Below are 17,825 nucleotides of genomic sequence, written 5' to 3' on the forward strand. Positions count from 1 at the left end.
GAACGTCTGAGCCTGATGTGACATCGCTGTGTCTCCGAGTCCTGTCTCCTCACAGAGGAAAAGAAGTTGCTCGTCCAACACATCTGCTGGGTCCGCCAGGCAGGGGCCCACATCTCCAATCCATTTGAGAACAGCCCCAGATCCCGGAAAGGTGGTCCTGGAGCACAAGGCGACGGGTGGTGGGAGTCAGGCCCCGCCCCTGCCGGAGCTGTCCGAGTGGCTCACGGGGAGCGGGTGGGCCTCCGTGTTGAACACCCAGTCTTCCAGCGAGAGCATGTCATCTTCAGAGAACAGAAGATAGAGATACCTGTGCCCCAGCAGGGAGGGGAGCAAGACACAGCCTGTCAGTGCTCTGGGGAAGGGGGCACCCACTGGGAAGGAATCTCAGGGGCCTCTGTGACTGGCCTGTGCCCAAGGGCGCAGGGAGGTCGGAGACCCCAAATCTGCCCAGAGGGCTCATCCCCGGGAAGGAGCTGTGGACGCGGATGGGAGCACTGAGCTTTAGGTCAGACAGAGCCGGTTCATCCTGGCTCTGCCCCAGCCCCCGCTCTGTACCTCCCCCTCAACCAGCTTCCCTCAGGTGCTTTCCCCACCTGGCCCTCTTAGGACCCTGTGTGGCCTAGATTCTCTCTTTTTTTTTGCAGGGAGGCCTGAGGGCTACCCCAGGACTCGGCCTGCTTCCTTATGTACCAGGAGACTCGACACTCAAGTAGATATCCGGGTGCTAAAACGCACAGGGAGCCGTGACTCCAGAACTGCAGGTTTCCAAGCCATGGGGGTTTTTAATGGAAGGAACAGACCATCCAATCCATCCTAAACAGCTAAAGCACAAGGGGACTGCTTTAGGGAACAGCGAGGAAACGAGGAGGCCAACTTTTGCCCCAAGAAAGGAGGGGAACAGCGCAGCAGCACAACTGCAGCAGTGACTGGGATTGACACCATCACGGTTATTATTCTGCCCATTTTACAGAAGGGCACAGTTTCAGAGAACTTAAGTAACTTGAGGAGACAGGTTAAAGAAGTTAACTTCTCACATAGCTAATGCTTATGGGGGTGGAGTCCAGCCCAGCCTCACTCTGCGTGGAGAAACTGGCCTGGCCTAAGGCCCGCCCCTGGATCCCAAGCCTCCATCCCTCTTGGGCCCCCCTCCTGGGACAGCAGAACTTGACTGATGGTGAAGGAAGGGACTGCTGCCCCCTGCCCCTCCCCTCTGCCCCCTCCCCCTTCCCTAAGAAAAGCCCGAGTTGCCCTCTGGGAAGAACACCAGCCAACCCCCAACTCACTTTAGTGTCTCCGCTAGAAAGAAAGTCTGCTGCTTGTTGTCGTGGTCGGGAACCTTACTGTATACATCTTGGATCCCAGAGAACCCGGCTTCCGTCCGACAGTATTTCTCCAAGGCCTGAAGGAAAGGAAGGCAGCCTTGGTGTGGGGAGAGGAGAGGCCCCCCACCAAGATTCACGCCTGCCCAGCTCTCGAACAGGCAGGCCCTCCCAACACTTGGCTGGGGACCCCAGCATTGGTGGGGGCAGCAGGCCGAATTCCTGCCGTCACCACGCTCCCTGGGCCCACGCGGAGAACTTAGTCCCTGGCCGGCCTGAGCGCTTCACCTGGTGTGAACTTAGAGGAAGCTTCTCTGCCTCTCGGGGAACTAGACTGACCTGACAGACTCACCCACAGTGGTGGACAGAGGTCAGGGAAGGGGCTGGTGATGTTTGTGGGCTGGGATTTGGGGACAGGACTTGGCACGCCCCAGGGATTCCCTGTAGAGATGTAGTCCCTGGGCCAGAGGCTGTGCCTGCCTTTTGTACAGAAATGCAAGTTTTACCCACTGAGGGTCTGTGAGTGGGGCCCAGGGGCGCAAAACACTTGGCTTTCAAAGGTCAAGAACCGGGGTCTTCAGGAAAGCAGGGGGACTCTGGCCAATGAAGCATGTCAGGGAGCCCGAGCGGGGTCCACGCCCCAGCTGAGCACCTGCCCTGGGAGTGTGGCTCTCCCCACCAAGTCTGTGCCTCCGAGAGCAGTGGCCCCGGGGGAGAACAGCAGAGAAAACTTGGCATCCGTCCAAGAACCTTCCGGAATCCCCACCCCTGCCTTTGATACCTGCCCCAAAGAAGGAAGGGGATTGGGGGAGCAGAGCCCAGAGAGGGGGCTGCCCAGGGCTGGGCTGGCTTCGGGGAGAGGAGGGAGGTGAGCTGGCAGCCCGTTTCTGTTTGAGAAGAAATCTAAAGTCACCTGTCCAGGCTGCAGCGTCGGACAGCAGTGACCACGCGTGCGCTGGGCCACCTCTGGCTGCTGCCCTGCGTTCGCCCCTCTCAGTTTGCGGACATTATTGGGCACTCAGAACACTCTTCACGAGTTCCTGGCCTGCTCCTGGCCGGCTGGGGACTCTTGGCTCTGCAACCAAAGCTTGATCCTTTGCACTCTCAACTTTAGCCAGATGCCAGCCTGGCTTGCCCTTCCTCTTGGGTTTGGACCCTGACTGTGAATTCTCACGGGCACCTGCCACCAGTTCACCACCCTCCCCCTGCGCCCCGCCACTCACCATCACCACTTCCCAGCCCCACTCCCTGTAGGCGGGGTCGTGGGTCTGCCGCCACAGGTACATGTAGCTCTCCACCACCTCGGGCCGCAGGATGTAGTAACTCTCGCTCGTCTGCGTGGCCACGGCCTCTCTGCCTGAGTTAAACCAGAAGGCTTCGGGTCCCAGTTTGGTATCTGCAGGAATGACCAACCAGGGGGCCTGGGTCAGACCTCCCACCTCCTGGTCTTTAGGATCCCAGTGCCCCAGGAGAGACGGAAGTGGCGTGGTAGCCCTGGCCGGGGCTGGCTGGTGATGGGCTGGCATGGGCTGGCCAAAGCAACGCCCTTAGGCTTCGAAACGTTTGCAGTTTAGACCCTGAGAATCCAAATGAACTTCCCAGCAGTCCGGGGAGACAAAAGTTTGGGTGGGGCTCCCCAACTGTGTATTTTGAGACATTAGCCCTGCAGGATGTTAACCAGTGCTCAGCCAAGAAAGGATTGTAGTTTTAAGCACATTTGGGGAACAGTGGGTTAAACAAAGTGAAAGCCTCCTGTCTACAGGACTTACCAGACCCTTTAATTTGCTAATATGCAATGATGCTTCTCCACAGACCCCCTTTCTCTGGGAACTGCTTTTGACACGTCCCAGAACCAGCCTTCCAGAGCTGACAGTTTGGGAGACTGCTGAGGTGGAGATGAGGGAAGATTCGCCCAGAAGGCACATATTCAGGCAGAGGGAGCTGAATAAAGAAGGCCTGACGAGGTCTGGGTTTTGTTGTCATTATTTGGTTTTGGTCAGTTTGTTGCTGTACCTGTTTTCTGGATGACCACCATTATAACCACCACTGCAGCCACCATTTATGAGTTCAAGGGCTGTGCTGGGTGCTTTGCATACATTTATTGCAATCCTTAAAAAATGTTGTTTTGGTAAGGCAGATACTGTTATCTGCCTCTCGCGCATGTGGAAACTGAGGATCAGAGAGGCTATGTAATTTGTCCAAGGTAACACAGCAAGTTGTGGCCGAGCTGGGATGTGACCCTGGATCTGTCTGATGCCCTTTCCCCAGGCTGTCCTCTCTCTCTTTCTCCCCTGGGTCTGACTCTCTAGGTCCAAAATTTAGGGTATGTGGGTCAGATCATCCTCCCTTTAATGCCTGCATATCCTGTCAGGTCAGTGGAGGGCCCAGCTCTGGTCCTAATGTGGGCCCCCCACCTCCCATTAGGGCTCAGGACCCCAAGAGGCCCTGGGCTGCTTTTTCTCAGAGACATATTGGAGCTTTGCAGGACATCCTACTCATTCATGGAGGGCTTCATGGAAGAGGAATTAGGCAGATCCTGGCTCCTCTGATCCTCTCAAAAGAGCACAACTGCTCTTGGCCATCAGAACACAGATGTTTCGCCAAGCTGCTAATGGGGTGAGGGCAAGAGCGACTGCTGCAGCCATCCATGGACGAGCCGGGCTGGTTGTAACAACATGCTCTACTAAGCGGGCTGTCTTTCATGGTCTGGGCTGATTGTCCCCGACAAATAGCAAGCTTTTTATTATTCCTGAGATTTCCTATTTGTTTGTGTGCTGGCAGAGATAGCTCTTTGAAGGGAATTGAAGACCAGTTTTAAGGACCCACTGCGAATTGCTGGCTTCCTGAAAACAGCTCCAGGAGCTCTGGATTCCACTGGCGCGCTCACAGACACGTTTTCGGTGGACTGCTAACAAACGCCTCCCATGCTGCTGGCTGAAGGCGCAGGCCAAGCACTTTCTGTGGGGCCCAGGAGACCTGTGTTATTGTTCCCATTGAACAGATGAGAAAACAGAGGCCACCAGCTGCTGAGCGGCAGAGCGGCATTTAAGCCAGGATCTTTTACTGCAGATCTTAGGTCCTCTCTTGCAACCAAGGCTGGGTTTACCACTCAGAGCGGTGGGCCCCTTCTGGGGTCAGGGGGGCCTGGGGCTTTTTCTGAGGGGTGTTGTTTAGAAAGGCAGCACACAAGATGGGGCTGGGCATCAGGAGACCTGGGTCCTAGCCCCGGCTTAGCTACTCATACACGGTGTGGCTTTGGCTAAGCCAGGTCCCCGCTCTGGGCTGACTCAGTTTCCCCGCGTGTAAAATGAGGAGTTGGGTTCACATTCTCTCATGTGGCTTCTGAGTCTAGTGTTTGACAGTGCTGCGGTGAGTGCTGGCGGGGATGGTGCAGAAGCTCTCAAGCTTTCCGGGGGTCTTGGATCAGAGGGTGATTATGGGGTGGTGCCAGGAGGTGGTGAGACCCTCTGAATGGGAGCGTTCCAGGGAGGAAAGGCAGAGATACGTTTAGGGGTAGGGGCTCAGGGAGAAGGAATTTGCTAAAGGCTCAGGAAGCCAATGTTTCTGCCTCAGGGGCTGGAGGACCCTCTGCTCTGAGCCCCTCACATGGGAACTTGGCCGGGTCATCTCTGAGCCTCAGTTTCCTCATCTGTGTTGTGAGGGTCAGCGATGATGTATGTCAAGTGCTGAATGACACCCGGCACACACAAAGCGCTAACACAGCACCGTGTTCCCTTTAACTGAGGGCACAATCTCTGTGTGTGCATAGCACACCCCTCATTCAAATTCTGGCTAACCTCCAAGGTGAGGCTTCCCTAAGTCCATGTGTTCCCTTCACTCACTGCCACTCTCCTGGTCTTTCCAGTTCTTCCTGGTGTCTAGCCTCAGTCTTTCCTGCTGCTGCCCCTTCCCCTTGCAGGGTTACCTGAGCGGGCGTACGATTCGTGGCACGTCTTGGTGATCTGGGCTGCGAGCTCTCGGTAGTGGGCCCTCTTTTCTTCCTTGGCATCCTCAGCGCCGAGGGCGATCATGCCCCCGGAGAAACAGGCCAGGTGCCCCATCTTGTGGTCCAGAATCCCCCCTCGCCACTCAGCAATGTAGGTCAGCCCCCCGGGAGAGACATTCAGCAAGTGGGTCTCTATCGCCTGGGAGCAAGGTGGGAATTGGGCGGGGAGGAAGGGCATGGGAGGGTACAGAGAAGGGAAGGGAGAGGACGGAAAATGAACATTTTGGAGACGGCAGCAAGTGCAGCTCTGTCGAGCCCTCCATCCCAGACAAAGGAGGCCTGCTGACCTTGGCTGGGGGCGGTCCCTGATGGGGCTGGTGGGAGGTTCTGCCACTCACCCAGCTGAGGCCTGGTGCTTGCTGGGGGGCTTGGACACAAGGCAGCTCCCCAGGGCCAGTCTCTTACACGGACTTTTAAAACTTCTACATTCAAAAAATTTTTGGAAAAAATATCTTTAAAAATTATTATCAATCTCCATTATATCCTCTGTTACGGAATCTTAACCTGAAGGCCAGTTGGCCCGTGGATGGGCTGGAAGGGGTCCAGAACGCCCCTAAAACTGTATGTGACACTTTAGGGCATTTTCATGGGAAGAGGGTCAGTAATATTTGATCAGATTCTGAAAAAGGACCACAGACAATAACAGCTGCTCTCTACAGGCCCTATTCACAGGCTTCCTCATTTAATGCTCACAAAAAGCCAGGCACATGGGCTGTAGTGCCCTCTCTAGACACAGGGGTTGAGTGGCGTGTCCCAGGTCACCCACCACACCACGGTCAGGACAAGGACCCCCAGATGCCCAAGCCCGGCTCCTTCCATTACCCAATGGCTGCTCCTTTTGGTGGCAAGGGGCTTTCAGAGCCCTCCCCTGGTCCCCCAAGAGGTGATGCCGTTGGGAAAGACTCCCAGGATGTTGGGGGGTGTAGGTGTCAGGGCATCGTGCCCCTGACTGCCTGCCGTTAGTCCCTCGGGAGCCCTGGAGACTGAAGTGATGGCGGCAGCCACCCACACAGCTGCAAGGCTGCACTCAATGGGTCCTAATCCAGGGCAGAGCCTCTGGGGCCCTGGCCAGGCCTCTGCCTCCACTCTTGCCCTCCCGTCTATCCTCTGGGGTGGGCGGGTGGTGGGGTGCACTCTGTACGTAGTGGACCTGACTGCGTCTTGGGCCTGTTTAATGCCCTCCCATGGTTTCCAAGTGCCCTCAGACGAAAGTCCAGCAGGGCCTCCGAGACTCCCTGATGTACACCCTGCGGTTTAACCTGATGCCACGGCCATGGCTCCCGGGTGTAGACTCTGGTTCAAACCCCACCTCCACCAGTTCCGAGCTGTGTGACGTTGCGCAGGCTCTATGTTCTCTCTGTACCTCAATCTCCTCACGTATAATATGGGGATGAGAGCACGAACCACTTCACAGGGTTGTGAGGATTCAGCGGGCTGTGTCTGCAGAGCTTAGCATATATTTCTTCGCACAGAGAGGCCTCAATAAGTGCCGGCTATTATGATTCCTCTCCAGTCTGCCCCCACCACCGTCCCCGCTCCAGCCAGGCCGCAGGCCTCATTTCATTCCTGTGCCCCCTCCCCCAGTGAACATTTCCTGAGCACCTCTCGGTGCCAGCACTGTGCTCCGTGCAGGGAATACAGCCCTGAAGATGGGTCTGGACCTGGACTCAGGGAGCTCACCCATGGGCACAGAGACGTCCCAACAAAAGCAAATACACCCGAGAATCCCAATTTGTGATCAACATTCTGAATGAAACAAATTAAGGGGACGAGGCAGAAAAAAGCTCTGGGAGGAGGTCCTAATTTGAGGAGTGAGGCCAGAGAAGGCCTCTGTGCTGGTGGCCTCCACGAAGGCCTTTTCTTCCTGCCTCGGGGCTTTGTGGCAACTGCTGCTTCTCCCCCAAGCTCCCACTCCAGCTCTCCTACCTCTAGCTCTGCGTTTGGGCCCCTCCAGGATGCCTCTTCCTTGGTGAGAATACCCCAGAGTCTAAACCACTGTGGCCCCATTACGCTACTACCCTGTTATCTTTCTACGAGGTGCCATTCCCACGTGTGTGCGCCTATTTGTATACATTTCTGTGGAACGTCTGCCTTTCTCCCAGGACTCTGAGTGCCAGGTGACGGCAGAAGCCACCACCACCATCCTCCAGCCAGTGCCTGGCATGTGGGAGGTGCTCAAACAACATTCGTTCCTCGATCTGTCTTGGCCTTTGCCCTCTGCTGTAAGGCCCAGGCCGGTGGGCCGCCTTCAGGACCCTCACTGAGCAGCAGATGGGGAAGGTCTGATGAAGCCACTGGCGCGCCAGGGCACCTGCTCCCTGTGGGGAGGAGCATGGAGGCAGCCTGGAGGGCTGCTGCGTCCGGGCCGGGCCCTGGCTCCTGGGCACAGCTGGGTCCACAGTAGCTGCTCTGCGTCGCTAAGGGTGCTGGTGCGGGATGGGTGGCAGGGCTAGTCCCGGGCACAGAAACTTGGTTCAGTTATCACTGCCAGCTCTGGGGAGAGGACACAGACATCCGGGGAGATCCCAGGAAGCTTCACACTGTAGCTGTAAATCTGTACCTTCAAGACTGTCTCCCACTGGTTATTTCTATTTGGGGTTAACCCCAAGCTAAGTAGTTGTGGTAAAGAGGAAATGATAGGCCAGTCTCTCTTTGAGGATATAATTTAGACAAGCAAATGCAAAGGTAAAAAATAAAAACCCCAAGGCTTTCTAAAACCCTCAGCAACACACAAGATAGCACGGTCGGGCAACCGACTGGTAAAAAGGCTAAAATCATAGCAAGAGGCATAGTAGAGAGCTGAGTCTGAATCCCAGCTCTGCAATTTGAGAGTTGGGTGACTTTGGGCAAGTCACTTCCTTTTGCTGAAGACTCCCTTTCCTCCACGGTAAAATGGGAATAATAATTCCTGGGATGGTTATGAAGCTACTCAAAGAGGCTGGCTAAGTGCCTGGCACTGACGGTTCCTTCCTCTGCCTCCTGCAGGGCACCCCATCTGCGCACTTCTGAGAGGGCCTTCAGGCCAGCCAGGCTCCCCTGCAATTCGGCAGCTGGTGAGTAGAGGCAGGGGCCCTGGATCCGGAGTCAGCGAGACCCGTGTTTGCGTCCTGGCTCTGCCATGTTGCTGGGTGACCTTGGGCCTTTCGGAGCCTCAGTTTCATCATCTTCAAGAAGGGGCTAACTAAGGCCAGGCACCCAGCGCACCTGCCTGGAGGAGGCGGCAGGGACAGAAGCTCCCTGTTCTTCTCGCTGCCCCGCCCCCGTGACCCCGGGGTGTGCCCAGCTGACCTGTCTGAAGCCCTCACACCCACCCTAGCTGGACACTGGTCTAACCCACATACTGGAGCCCCCAGGGCAGCTTTCAAGGCTATTGCCTGGGCCCCAGCCCAGAGGTTCTGATGTCACCTTGTTGGGGTGCAGCCTGGGCATTGGGGTTTTACAGCTCCCCAGGTGATTTTTAACATGCCAACAAGGCTGACAACCACCAGAACATTCTTCAAAGCCCCAAACTCGCCAGAGGCCCAGCCTTTACCCAGGGTCAGAGACACTTCAGGCTCTTCACTGGGGAGATAAAATGTGGGAGCAAAGCTGAGTTCTAGCCTGTTCAATCGAGTACTGCTATAAAACTCCCCGTTTGCTTCAATAATTTATGGCCATTTCTTCCCTTGAAGCCTCAACTACAGTGTGCCCTGAGGGCTGGGAACTGGGCTGCTCGTGAATTTTATGTTAACTCTGCAAGGAAGGCAGAAAGGGCAGAAAGGGCCTCTCCAGGCAGCACGCCTGGCCACCGCTGAACCTGACCGCTAATCCTTGACAGGAGCCGCAGGCTGCAGGGGGAGCTCAGCTCAGAAGCCTGGAGTGGACGGGGCTGAGCCAGACTGAGCTGGGACTGGAATCCTGGGACCTGCTTCATGACTCAGGTCTTGGTGCCAGGGAGCTGGGCAGGGAAAACTCATCACGGAGCCCACAGTTTAAAGGACCCACGGCTCTGGAGGCCTGTTCCCATGCGCCTCCTGTAAGGACTACCATTCCTGGCCGGATTCATGTGATCAGAGTGTAGCTAGATATCATTCATCCATCCAGTCTGCTGCCCACACCCATCCATCCACCCATATCTACCCACCTATCCACCCATATCCACCTACCCATCCATCCTCCCACCCACCCGTCCATCCATTCAATCATCCATGTGTTCACCTACCCACTCATCTTTCCTTCCCCTCTCCCTCCCTCCCTCCCTTCCTTCCTGCCTTCCCCTCATCCATTTATTTGTTCACAAAATAGTGACTCTATGCCTCCCAGGTACCAAGCACTGTTTTGGGAGTGAAGTATACAGTGAATGAGTAGACAAAACCCTTGCTCTAGACAGCTCGGGAAGATAGACAATCAACAAGTAAACAAATACACACATGTGATCATTTTAGATGCTGATAAAGGTGAAGATGACTAATAATAAGCCTCAGGTATGTGTGAGAGAGAGAAGCTGGGGAAGGCTAACTCAGTGGCATCTGAGTTGACCAATAAGCAGGACCCAGCCACCTGGATGATACTCCAGGTAGAAGGAACAGCAGGTACAAAAGCCCTGAGGTGGGAACGAGTCTGGTGTATCTGAGGAAGGTTGGGAACGAGAGCTCAGAGGGCAAAGGGGAGAGAGCTCAGAGTGACTGGCAGTCCCAGATCAGGGACTGTGGGCAAAGGTGAAGGAGTCTGGTTTATTCCCAGCGCTAAGGGAGTCATGAGCGGAGGGACGTACATTTACAGCTGTTCTGGCTGCTGCGGAAGAACTGACTTAGAGTGGGGAGGGGTGGAGCAAGGAATCCGGTTAGCTTAGACCACGGTGGCAGCAGAATAGATCCAACCTGCTCAACGTACTTGATGAGGAAACTGAGGCCCGGAGCCTGCCCAGTGCCTTTTCTTCAGTTGGGCTCAAAGGTATCTATCGATGGGGCTGCTGGGATTCCTTAACCCCCTTCCCAAGAGCCCAGGCTAACCGACTCCCCCCTCTGTCCTACAGTCTCCGCCTCTTTGGAGGGACCCATCTGAGCTTAGCATCCCTGTTCACTCCATGCCCTGTAGACAGACCAGCAGAGCTGAGGGACAGTGGGGAGAACCTGGCGGCTGGCTTTGGAGACCTGGCTCTAGCTCCAGCTCTGCCAGTTCTGTACTGTGTGGCTTTGAGCAAGTCCCTTCCCCACTCTGGGCCTTGGTTTCCATCCACATAAAGAGAAGGAAGAGAAGTGGATGCTCCACTGAGGGAGGGCCCTCCCAGCCGGGATGTGCTAAGTATGTCACCTGTGGTTCCACAGGAAGATGGCCGAGGGTCTTGCTTTGGCAGCCTCACTTGGGGGCTCCTAGTCTGGCTGTGTTCTGGGCTCTGACACATCAACAGAAACACAGACACTGTGGTTTCTGAATCAGACTGCCTGCTGCTTCCTGTGAGACCTCGGACAAATGACTTCACCTCCTTGAGCTTGGGTTTTGCATTTATGAAATGAGGATGCTCACATGGCCCTAATTTCAAGGTGTTTGAGAAGAGTCAAGCAACAGGCTGGGGAGGGGACTGTCTTGTCCTCCCTCTGGCCAGTTCACCGTAGGGGTGGGGTGGGGAGCTAGCCTCCCGGCTCTCAGGGACCCGCGTGGGAACTGGTGGCGAGTGACTGACCACCCATGAAGAATCAGGCGCCTGTCTTACCTCCAAGGCTTCGTAGTACATATCTTTAGCCTCCATATCTGTCTTGGCCGACATCAGCCAGGATTTGATCAAATATTCGTAAAAACTGTCCCCGAGTCCTCCAACCGAGACATGGTCTGTGAGGGGAGAGAGGACAGGAACATTATCTCCACCTGCCGAGGCCGCCGCGACTCGGTGGGGAACGAGCATTTAATCCGCAGCCTCAGAGCCCCCGACAGAACGGGGGCTGGGAGGAAGGCATGGCCTGCGACCGGGGGAACCAGGGCCAGCTTGAGCACCATCGTCCCTCATGGAAATGCAGGGGCTCCTTCGGCTGCTATAAATCATGTCATCGTGTTGCTTTTGCAGGCGGAGGACAGGGCAGGGCCTCTGGTTATTAACCGTAAATGAGTTGCATTTCTTGAAAAAGATAACCTGGTGGCAGGGAGTTCAGAGATTTTTATTACCTGGTGACAAACATGGTAATTAATGCTGGGCAGGTTCATAAAAGGCCACGGAAAGGAGCAATGAGAGGCTTAATTTAGCTGGTCAGAACACAGAGCTGTTCTGGGAAGGCCAAGTTTAAATTTAGCAAATTGGGATAAACGGGGTTCAAAGGAGCAGAGGGAAGGAAAACCGGGCTTGAGGACCCCTCTGTCCGCCCTGGTGGAGCAGGAACTCCGGGTGTGGCTGAATGGGCAGGTGCCTCCACCCAGGGCTACCCCAGGAGAGGGATGGCTGACAGAGGAGCGCTTAATTACAGAAGCAAGACACGGCAATGCTTCACTCACAATTAACAACAGGGAAACATAAAGGCATTTAATAGATAAAACAAGGAGAAAGCCGTGCTTCCCTGTTAAGCAGCAAGATAGTGAAGAAGGGAAGGGGGTGGATGAAGGCGGGGTCGGGGGGATGACAAGAGGATTTTCAGCTCCTCTGGAGAAAGAGGGGTTAGAAAAAGAGAGGGGAGGGAAAGTGGGTGGGGGGAGAGAGAAAGAAATAGAGAATACAGCAACAGCTACCCTTTATCGAGGGTCTACTGTGGGCCGGGAGCTTTACTGTATCATTTATAACAATCTTCCCACGAACCCTGTAAGGTAAGCACTACGAACCCCATTTCCCAGATGGGAAAACTGAGGGCGAGCCTAAATAGCTCGGCCAAAGCCACCGAGCTGGTAGAGCTCTCACCTTCTGCAGCTTCACACAGTCAACCAGAGAATGAAAACAAAGATGCAGAGGGAAAGAAAGGGTAAGTGGGAAGAGGGAGGGTCAGATCAAAAATCGGAGGGTCAGACAGCTGGGAACCAAGAAAGGGGGCTGACAGGAGGCCTCCACAGTAAACAGGGGCCCCCTCCAGCCCCCTCCGGAAACAAACCCTGGCCCAGCAAGGGTTCAGGAACGGAAGGAGCACTTGTGAAAATGCGAACAGACCAGGTAAAGCCTGAGGCTTAGGGAGGCGGGGTGGGGTGGGGGGGGCAGCGTGGGCTGGACTTTTTTACCTGAAAAGACGGAACCAGCACAGCGTCCCCCTTGCCCCTGTTCCCAGGGGGAGGACACAGCTGGGCAAGCCCAGAGGGAGGGCGGGCGGGGCTGTGCCAGGCCCAGCACGTGGATGGCGTGTCCACGGCCGGGGCGTGAGGTCTGTGCAAGGCAGGGGTGGGGAGGCCGGAAGTCAGACAGGTTCAGCCTGCACAGAAGGGGCCCCCGCTCACGGCACTCAGCCGGGGGCACGGGCACCTCCACGCTCGTCTCCTGGGCTTGCCTCCTCTCACGGTTCCTCTGCCATCCCAAACACTGCTAGCCCGCTGCCCACTCTGTCTCACTTGTGATGACCCCCCTGCCAGGAATACCCTTCCCTACCTCGTGTGGCTGACACCCCCTCCCTGCTTCACCTCAGCTCAGAAGGGCTTTCCTCCGTGTCCCCATAACATTGAGGTCCCCGCAGGGTGATGTGAGGAGTGAGGGAAATAGGGCACCTGCACCCTCTGGCCCAGCGCCCTCCCGCGGGAAGTGCTTGGTGCAGCCGTCCCACCGTCGCTAGGTGCGAGCCTTGCCCTCAGCTGCTCCCGGCGCTGTGTCATCGGTACCTGTTTGTGGGTCTACCTCCCCCACTAGGCTGTGGGCTGTGTGGGGAGGGACCCTGTATGACTCGCATCTATGCCCAATACCTGTGTGGCACACTGCAGACGCCCAGTAAGTCCTGAATGAGAGAAAGGCAGGCATGTGTGGGCTGTGCTCGGAAGGGCCTTGAACGTCAAAGCCAAAGAGACTGGACTTCAACATGTGATTGCAGAGTGTGTGTGAAGGACAAGGTCAAGGGCTTCACCTGGCAGGTGTACGTGGGAGAGGGGAGCCAGGTCAGCAGGAGTTCCACAGGTGTTTGAGATAGGACACCCTCTTAGGGACATATGCATAGTCTCCCGGGGCCTCAGCTGCAGTGCACAGGTGGGGGGTGTCTTCCCCGCACCGAGGGGCACGTGGGGAGAAGCGCAGGAGTGGGAATTAGAGACGCGGATCCACCATTAGCTCAGGGCAAGCCAGACGCCCCTGGGCCTGTCTCCTGATCTGTAAAACGTAGAAGGGAGAGTTGGTGTGCGTGAGCAGAGATGGGTTCTGCTGCTTCCTGATCGTGTCAACAACGCTCCCACCACACTTGGCAGCAGGAGGCAGCCACCCTATACGCCTGGGAATCGCTGGCGGGAAAGTGGCATGAAGCTTGGGGAGGTGGCCGGGCTGGAGCTGGCGGGCAGCTCACACTCCCACAGCCACGGGAGAGAACCTGGACTTGCCACTTCCCTCCCACTGAGGGAAGTGTGGGATTCGGGCAGTGGACAAGGAGGACAAGCCACCCCAGGGGCCAAGCCAAAGGGCTGGCAGCTCTTCAAGCTCTCAGCGGCTCTGCTAGGACTGGTCTCTTCTGTGCTTGGTGCCAGCAGGAGCCTGCTGGACCTATCCTGGCTGTGAAGTCCTAGCGGCAGGAGGGTCTCAGCCTCCCCGGCTACCCTGAAGCTGAGCTTCAGGCAGGAGTGGGGAGCAGGCAAGAGCGGAGGTCTGGGACTGGGATGCAGCCCTAATTAGCCCTTGGTCTCTTTAAGCTGCAATTTCTCTGGTTGCAATGGGCTACGCTGAGGATTCAAGGAGAGAAAAGAATGTGAGCTTAGCTTATGCAAGTTGGGAATGTTATCATTTGCTGGAAAATTACACAATCATCAAAAAATAAGAACAAAAACAAAAAAAACCTAAAAAGACAAAAACAGACCAAAACACCCAAGAAAACCACAGAAAACCTGGATGACCCCAGGCGCCAAAGCCAGGGGAGGAGGAAAGCAGGCACCCCGATGATCAGGGCTTTCTTTATAACCTTCCCTCTGAAATTTGGCAGGTCTTGGATTCATATTTTATTAATGAGACAGTTTTCCATATGTGACTGACTCTGCCTGGCCTTGCGACCCCAGGTGCAGCCTGAAAAGAAAATTATGCTTCTCAGCGGGGCAGGGGAAGAGGGGGGCGGCTCCCCTGTAATTTGCCAAGGTAGCTGTTCAGGCTGGGAAGCCACGCCCCTCTCCTTCTTTTTATGGGTTTTGCTGCATTGTCCTGGAGCAGCTAAGGCGGGCAGCTGCTTAGTTTATCTCTTTACCCAGTCAGGCCTTGCAATTAAAGGCAGGAACGGTTATTGAACTGTCTCTTCCCATGGCCATAATCTGTAATTCAAACCTTCATTTTCTCCCGGCACTTTTGAATTTGGCAGTGTGTTTTGGTTAAATACACTTTGCATTTCTGGGCCTCCCTGGTGGCGCAGTGGTTGAGAGTCCGCCCGCCGATGCAGGGGACACGGGTTCGTGCCCCGGTCCGGGAAGATCCCACATGCCGCGGAGCGGCTGGGCCCGTGAGCCATGGCCGCTGAGCCTGCGCGTCCGGAGCCTGTGCTCCGCAACGGGAGAGGCCACAACAGTGAGAGGCCCGCGTACCGCAAAAAAAAAAAAAACCAAAAAAACCAAAACAAAAAAACCCTTTGCATTTCTATAAGTGGTTTTTGCAGGAGGCTCCTTGGGAGTGAGGTCATCACCAAGGAAAATTCCCGGGTTGAACTTTCTGGGTCTCCTGGATGTGGATCATGGAGGCTCTGGGATGGAAGGACAGGCCTCTGCAGTTTCCTCACAGTATCCCTGCCGGCTGGCCAGCTGGCCCTCCAGGCCCTGCTTGCATACTTTTGGTGATGGGCGCTCATGACCATTTGGGACAACCCATGTCATCTTTGGAAGATGAACTGAAGTCTGTTTCCTGCAGCTTCTGACCATTGCTCCCACGCCCCTCCACGGTGCACAGAGAACACATCTCCAGCTCTTCTCTCATTTTGCAGGAGAGGAAACCAAAGCTCCAAGGGATGAAGTGAACTCCCCGCAGGCATGCAGTAATTAGACTCAGGTCTACTTTGTCGCTGAGCCCTTGCTAATGCCATAACAATTGGGGCTGGAGGCAGGGCAAGGGAGAGGGGTCCTTGTCTGGGTAGAGGCAGTGGAGGTACAGGCTCTGGGCAAGTCTTGGGAAGCCCCGAGAGGCAGGGCCCATGGAACCTGCTGCCTCCAATTTGTGCTGACTGTGATCACACGACCAGGGCCTTGGACAGAAGGGTAAGGCAGAGCGGTGCTTCTTGATAGGGGTGCAATCCCGGGAGCTGGAAGACTTTAACACTCCCCTGCCTGAGAGACCTTCAAATCCCATTGTTTCAGTGGGTGGAGCTGGGGGCTGTGAATGAGGCTCCACAGGTGACCCACAACTGTCTGGCTGAAAACAAAAAGCCTCTGAACATAAACAGCAGGAAATCCTAGGGCTAATTCTAACAGGTATAAGATACCAGTGATGAACTCATGATTTTTATATTGCTGTATAGTTAGGATCTGCTTACACATTTTTTAAGAAATTAAAGTTGGAGGTAGGGAACCAGACGAAAGGGGCTGGGAGAGGATGCATGGCCTTTCTTAGAGCCGCTTTTGGAGTAAACTTCTAACAGGAGCACCCCTGCAAGTCTGGGGGAGGATGAAGGAGGCTTCGGTGGGCACTGTAGGAGACGGAAGGCTGGAGACAGCTAGCATGCGGGGGATGCACAGGGCAGGGCCTCACTAGCCAGCAGCCATCACATCCGTCACAACGGCAATGGCAACAGAAATGAACACTCCCCACGATGCCCCGAGGGTGGAGGAGGGTGGCAGGAGGGTGGTATCCGGGAGCTCCGAGCCAATGCCTTGCCGGTACGTGGCTCCAATAAGTGTATCGCTCCTCACTCGGCCGGGTGCCTCGCCCAGCCAGGCCGGGAAGCTGGGCAGGAATCCGCTGGAGGAGAGGCAGCGGCGCCCCTGTACTCACGTTGCATCCAGTTCCCGCTCACCGGGCTGAGGAAGTTGGGGTAGAGGCCGAAGGGCTTGTCAATATCCCTAAGGACCTTTCGGATGTTCCTGACCTGCCAAGAGATGGACACCAGGCACGTCTTCATTTTCTCCAAGAAGCCAGCCGAGTCCCAGCCCACTGAGGACTGAGGCAGCTGGTTCGGGTCCAGAGAGGAAACCATTCCGACGAGGCAGGAAGGGAGAGCTGCGTAACTAGCAGCCGGCTCCAACCCGGAGGTGTGAGTCGGTCCTGCCCCTGTGTTCAAGAGCGGGGTGCGGCCACAGTGGGGCCTGACCCTCCACCTCTGCGCTGACTGCTCTGCCCGGGGCCCTGCCAGTTTCCCCTCCCCCACCTCACCCCTTCCTCATTGCGTGTGGATTTTGCGGACGGGTCTTTTTAGGAGGGCGTTCGTGTAAGTGACAGTAGCTCATTTGTAAGTGCTAGACAGAACTGTCTTTTTAACAGGTCAGAAACGGTTATATTGGCAATTTCACACGGTTCAGCTTGGTAACATGTTAAGTTATCAGATACTGTGGCAACCGTTCCAGAGGGGAGGCCTGTGCCCCTCAACATCCCTGTGCCCTAATAGGCATCTCGGGGTTTTAGTAACAACAGCTACAACGCTACAACGCTGTCAACGTTTCTCAGTTGCTGTGAGCCAGACCCATTAGATACATTATCTCCAACCCTCATAACAACCTATACGGTATTATTATCTCAGTCTAACAGACGAGAAAGCCGGATCTCAGAGAGCGTCAGTCACTTGCCCATGGTCACGGGGTTTGTAAGTGGCAGAGCCAGGACGTGAGTCAGGCCTCTCTGACCACAGGGAGCAGCCCTGGCTCCAACATGGATCAGGGCAGGGACCACGCAGCATTGAGTAGCAGACGCCACACCCGCTGGATCAGGAGGCTGGATTTGCAACCTTTTGGACTACAAAGGGCACAATGCGGGATTCAGGAAGGCTTGATCCATCAGGGTCTGCTGTCTGGTGGTACATGAAATCCTCCCAGCACAGACTCTGCACGACAGAAAGGCCCTCGGGGATGGAGCTGTAGCATGCTCGCAGATTTATCTACAAGGTAAGGAGCAGCGAAAGCAGCCTTTTAGCTGTCAGACCTTTCTTTCCGGGCGATGGCACTTTGCTTTGCCACATCAGATCTCATATCCATTTATGTTAACGGAGCCCATTATGGTGGACAGGAATGTGCTTGTACCTGAGTTATTCTCGACTGTCCTTGTTGTGAGCAGTGAAACGGGCTAAATTAGCTCCCCCGGAGGGTGCGGGCGCTTCTAGAATTTGGGCCAATTTGTTGACTGCCAATAATCGCCTCTGTGGGAGGCAATGACTGGCGAATGAAAGTAGCTGGAGAATGTAAATGTAAAGAGACACAGAGAGACGATGAGGTGGATGGACCCTTGAGAAAAATCCGGAAGCCTGCTG

At 55.5% G+C, this 17,825-nt stretch overlaps 1 protein-coding gene across 1 annotated transcript in view; it reads right to left on the reverse strand.

Moving 5' to 3' along the window:
* Positions 1–1,279: 1,279 nt before the first annotated feature.
* MAN1C1 (mannosidase alpha class 1C member 1) overlaps positions 1,280–17,825 on the reverse strand; it is a 128,995-nt gene continuing 112,449 nt past the window's right edge. Inside the window, exons 7-11 of the mRNA XM_007459137.1 lie at positions 16,361–16,454; positions 11,018–11,133; positions 5,245–5,464; positions 2,543–2,715; positions 1,280–1,399 (exon numbers count right to left, since the gene is read on the reverse strand). Coding sequence (XP_007459199.1) covers positions 1,280–1,399; positions 2,543–2,715; positions 5,245–5,464; positions 11,018–11,133; positions 16,361–16,454 — 723 coding nt within the window. The remainder of the gene's footprint in view (positions 1,400–2,542; positions 2,716–5,244; positions 5,465–11,017; positions 11,134–16,360; positions 16,455–17,825) is intronic.

The sequence above is a fragment of the Lipotes vexillifer genome, unplaced genomic scaffold (assembly GCF_000442215.2).
Source record: "Lipotes vexillifer unplaced genomic scaffold, Lipotes_vexillifer_v1.1 scaffold496, whole genome shotgun sequence".
Lineage (NCBI taxonomy): Eukaryota > Metazoa > Chordata > Mammalia > Artiodactyla > Lipotidae > Lipotes > Lipotes vexillifer.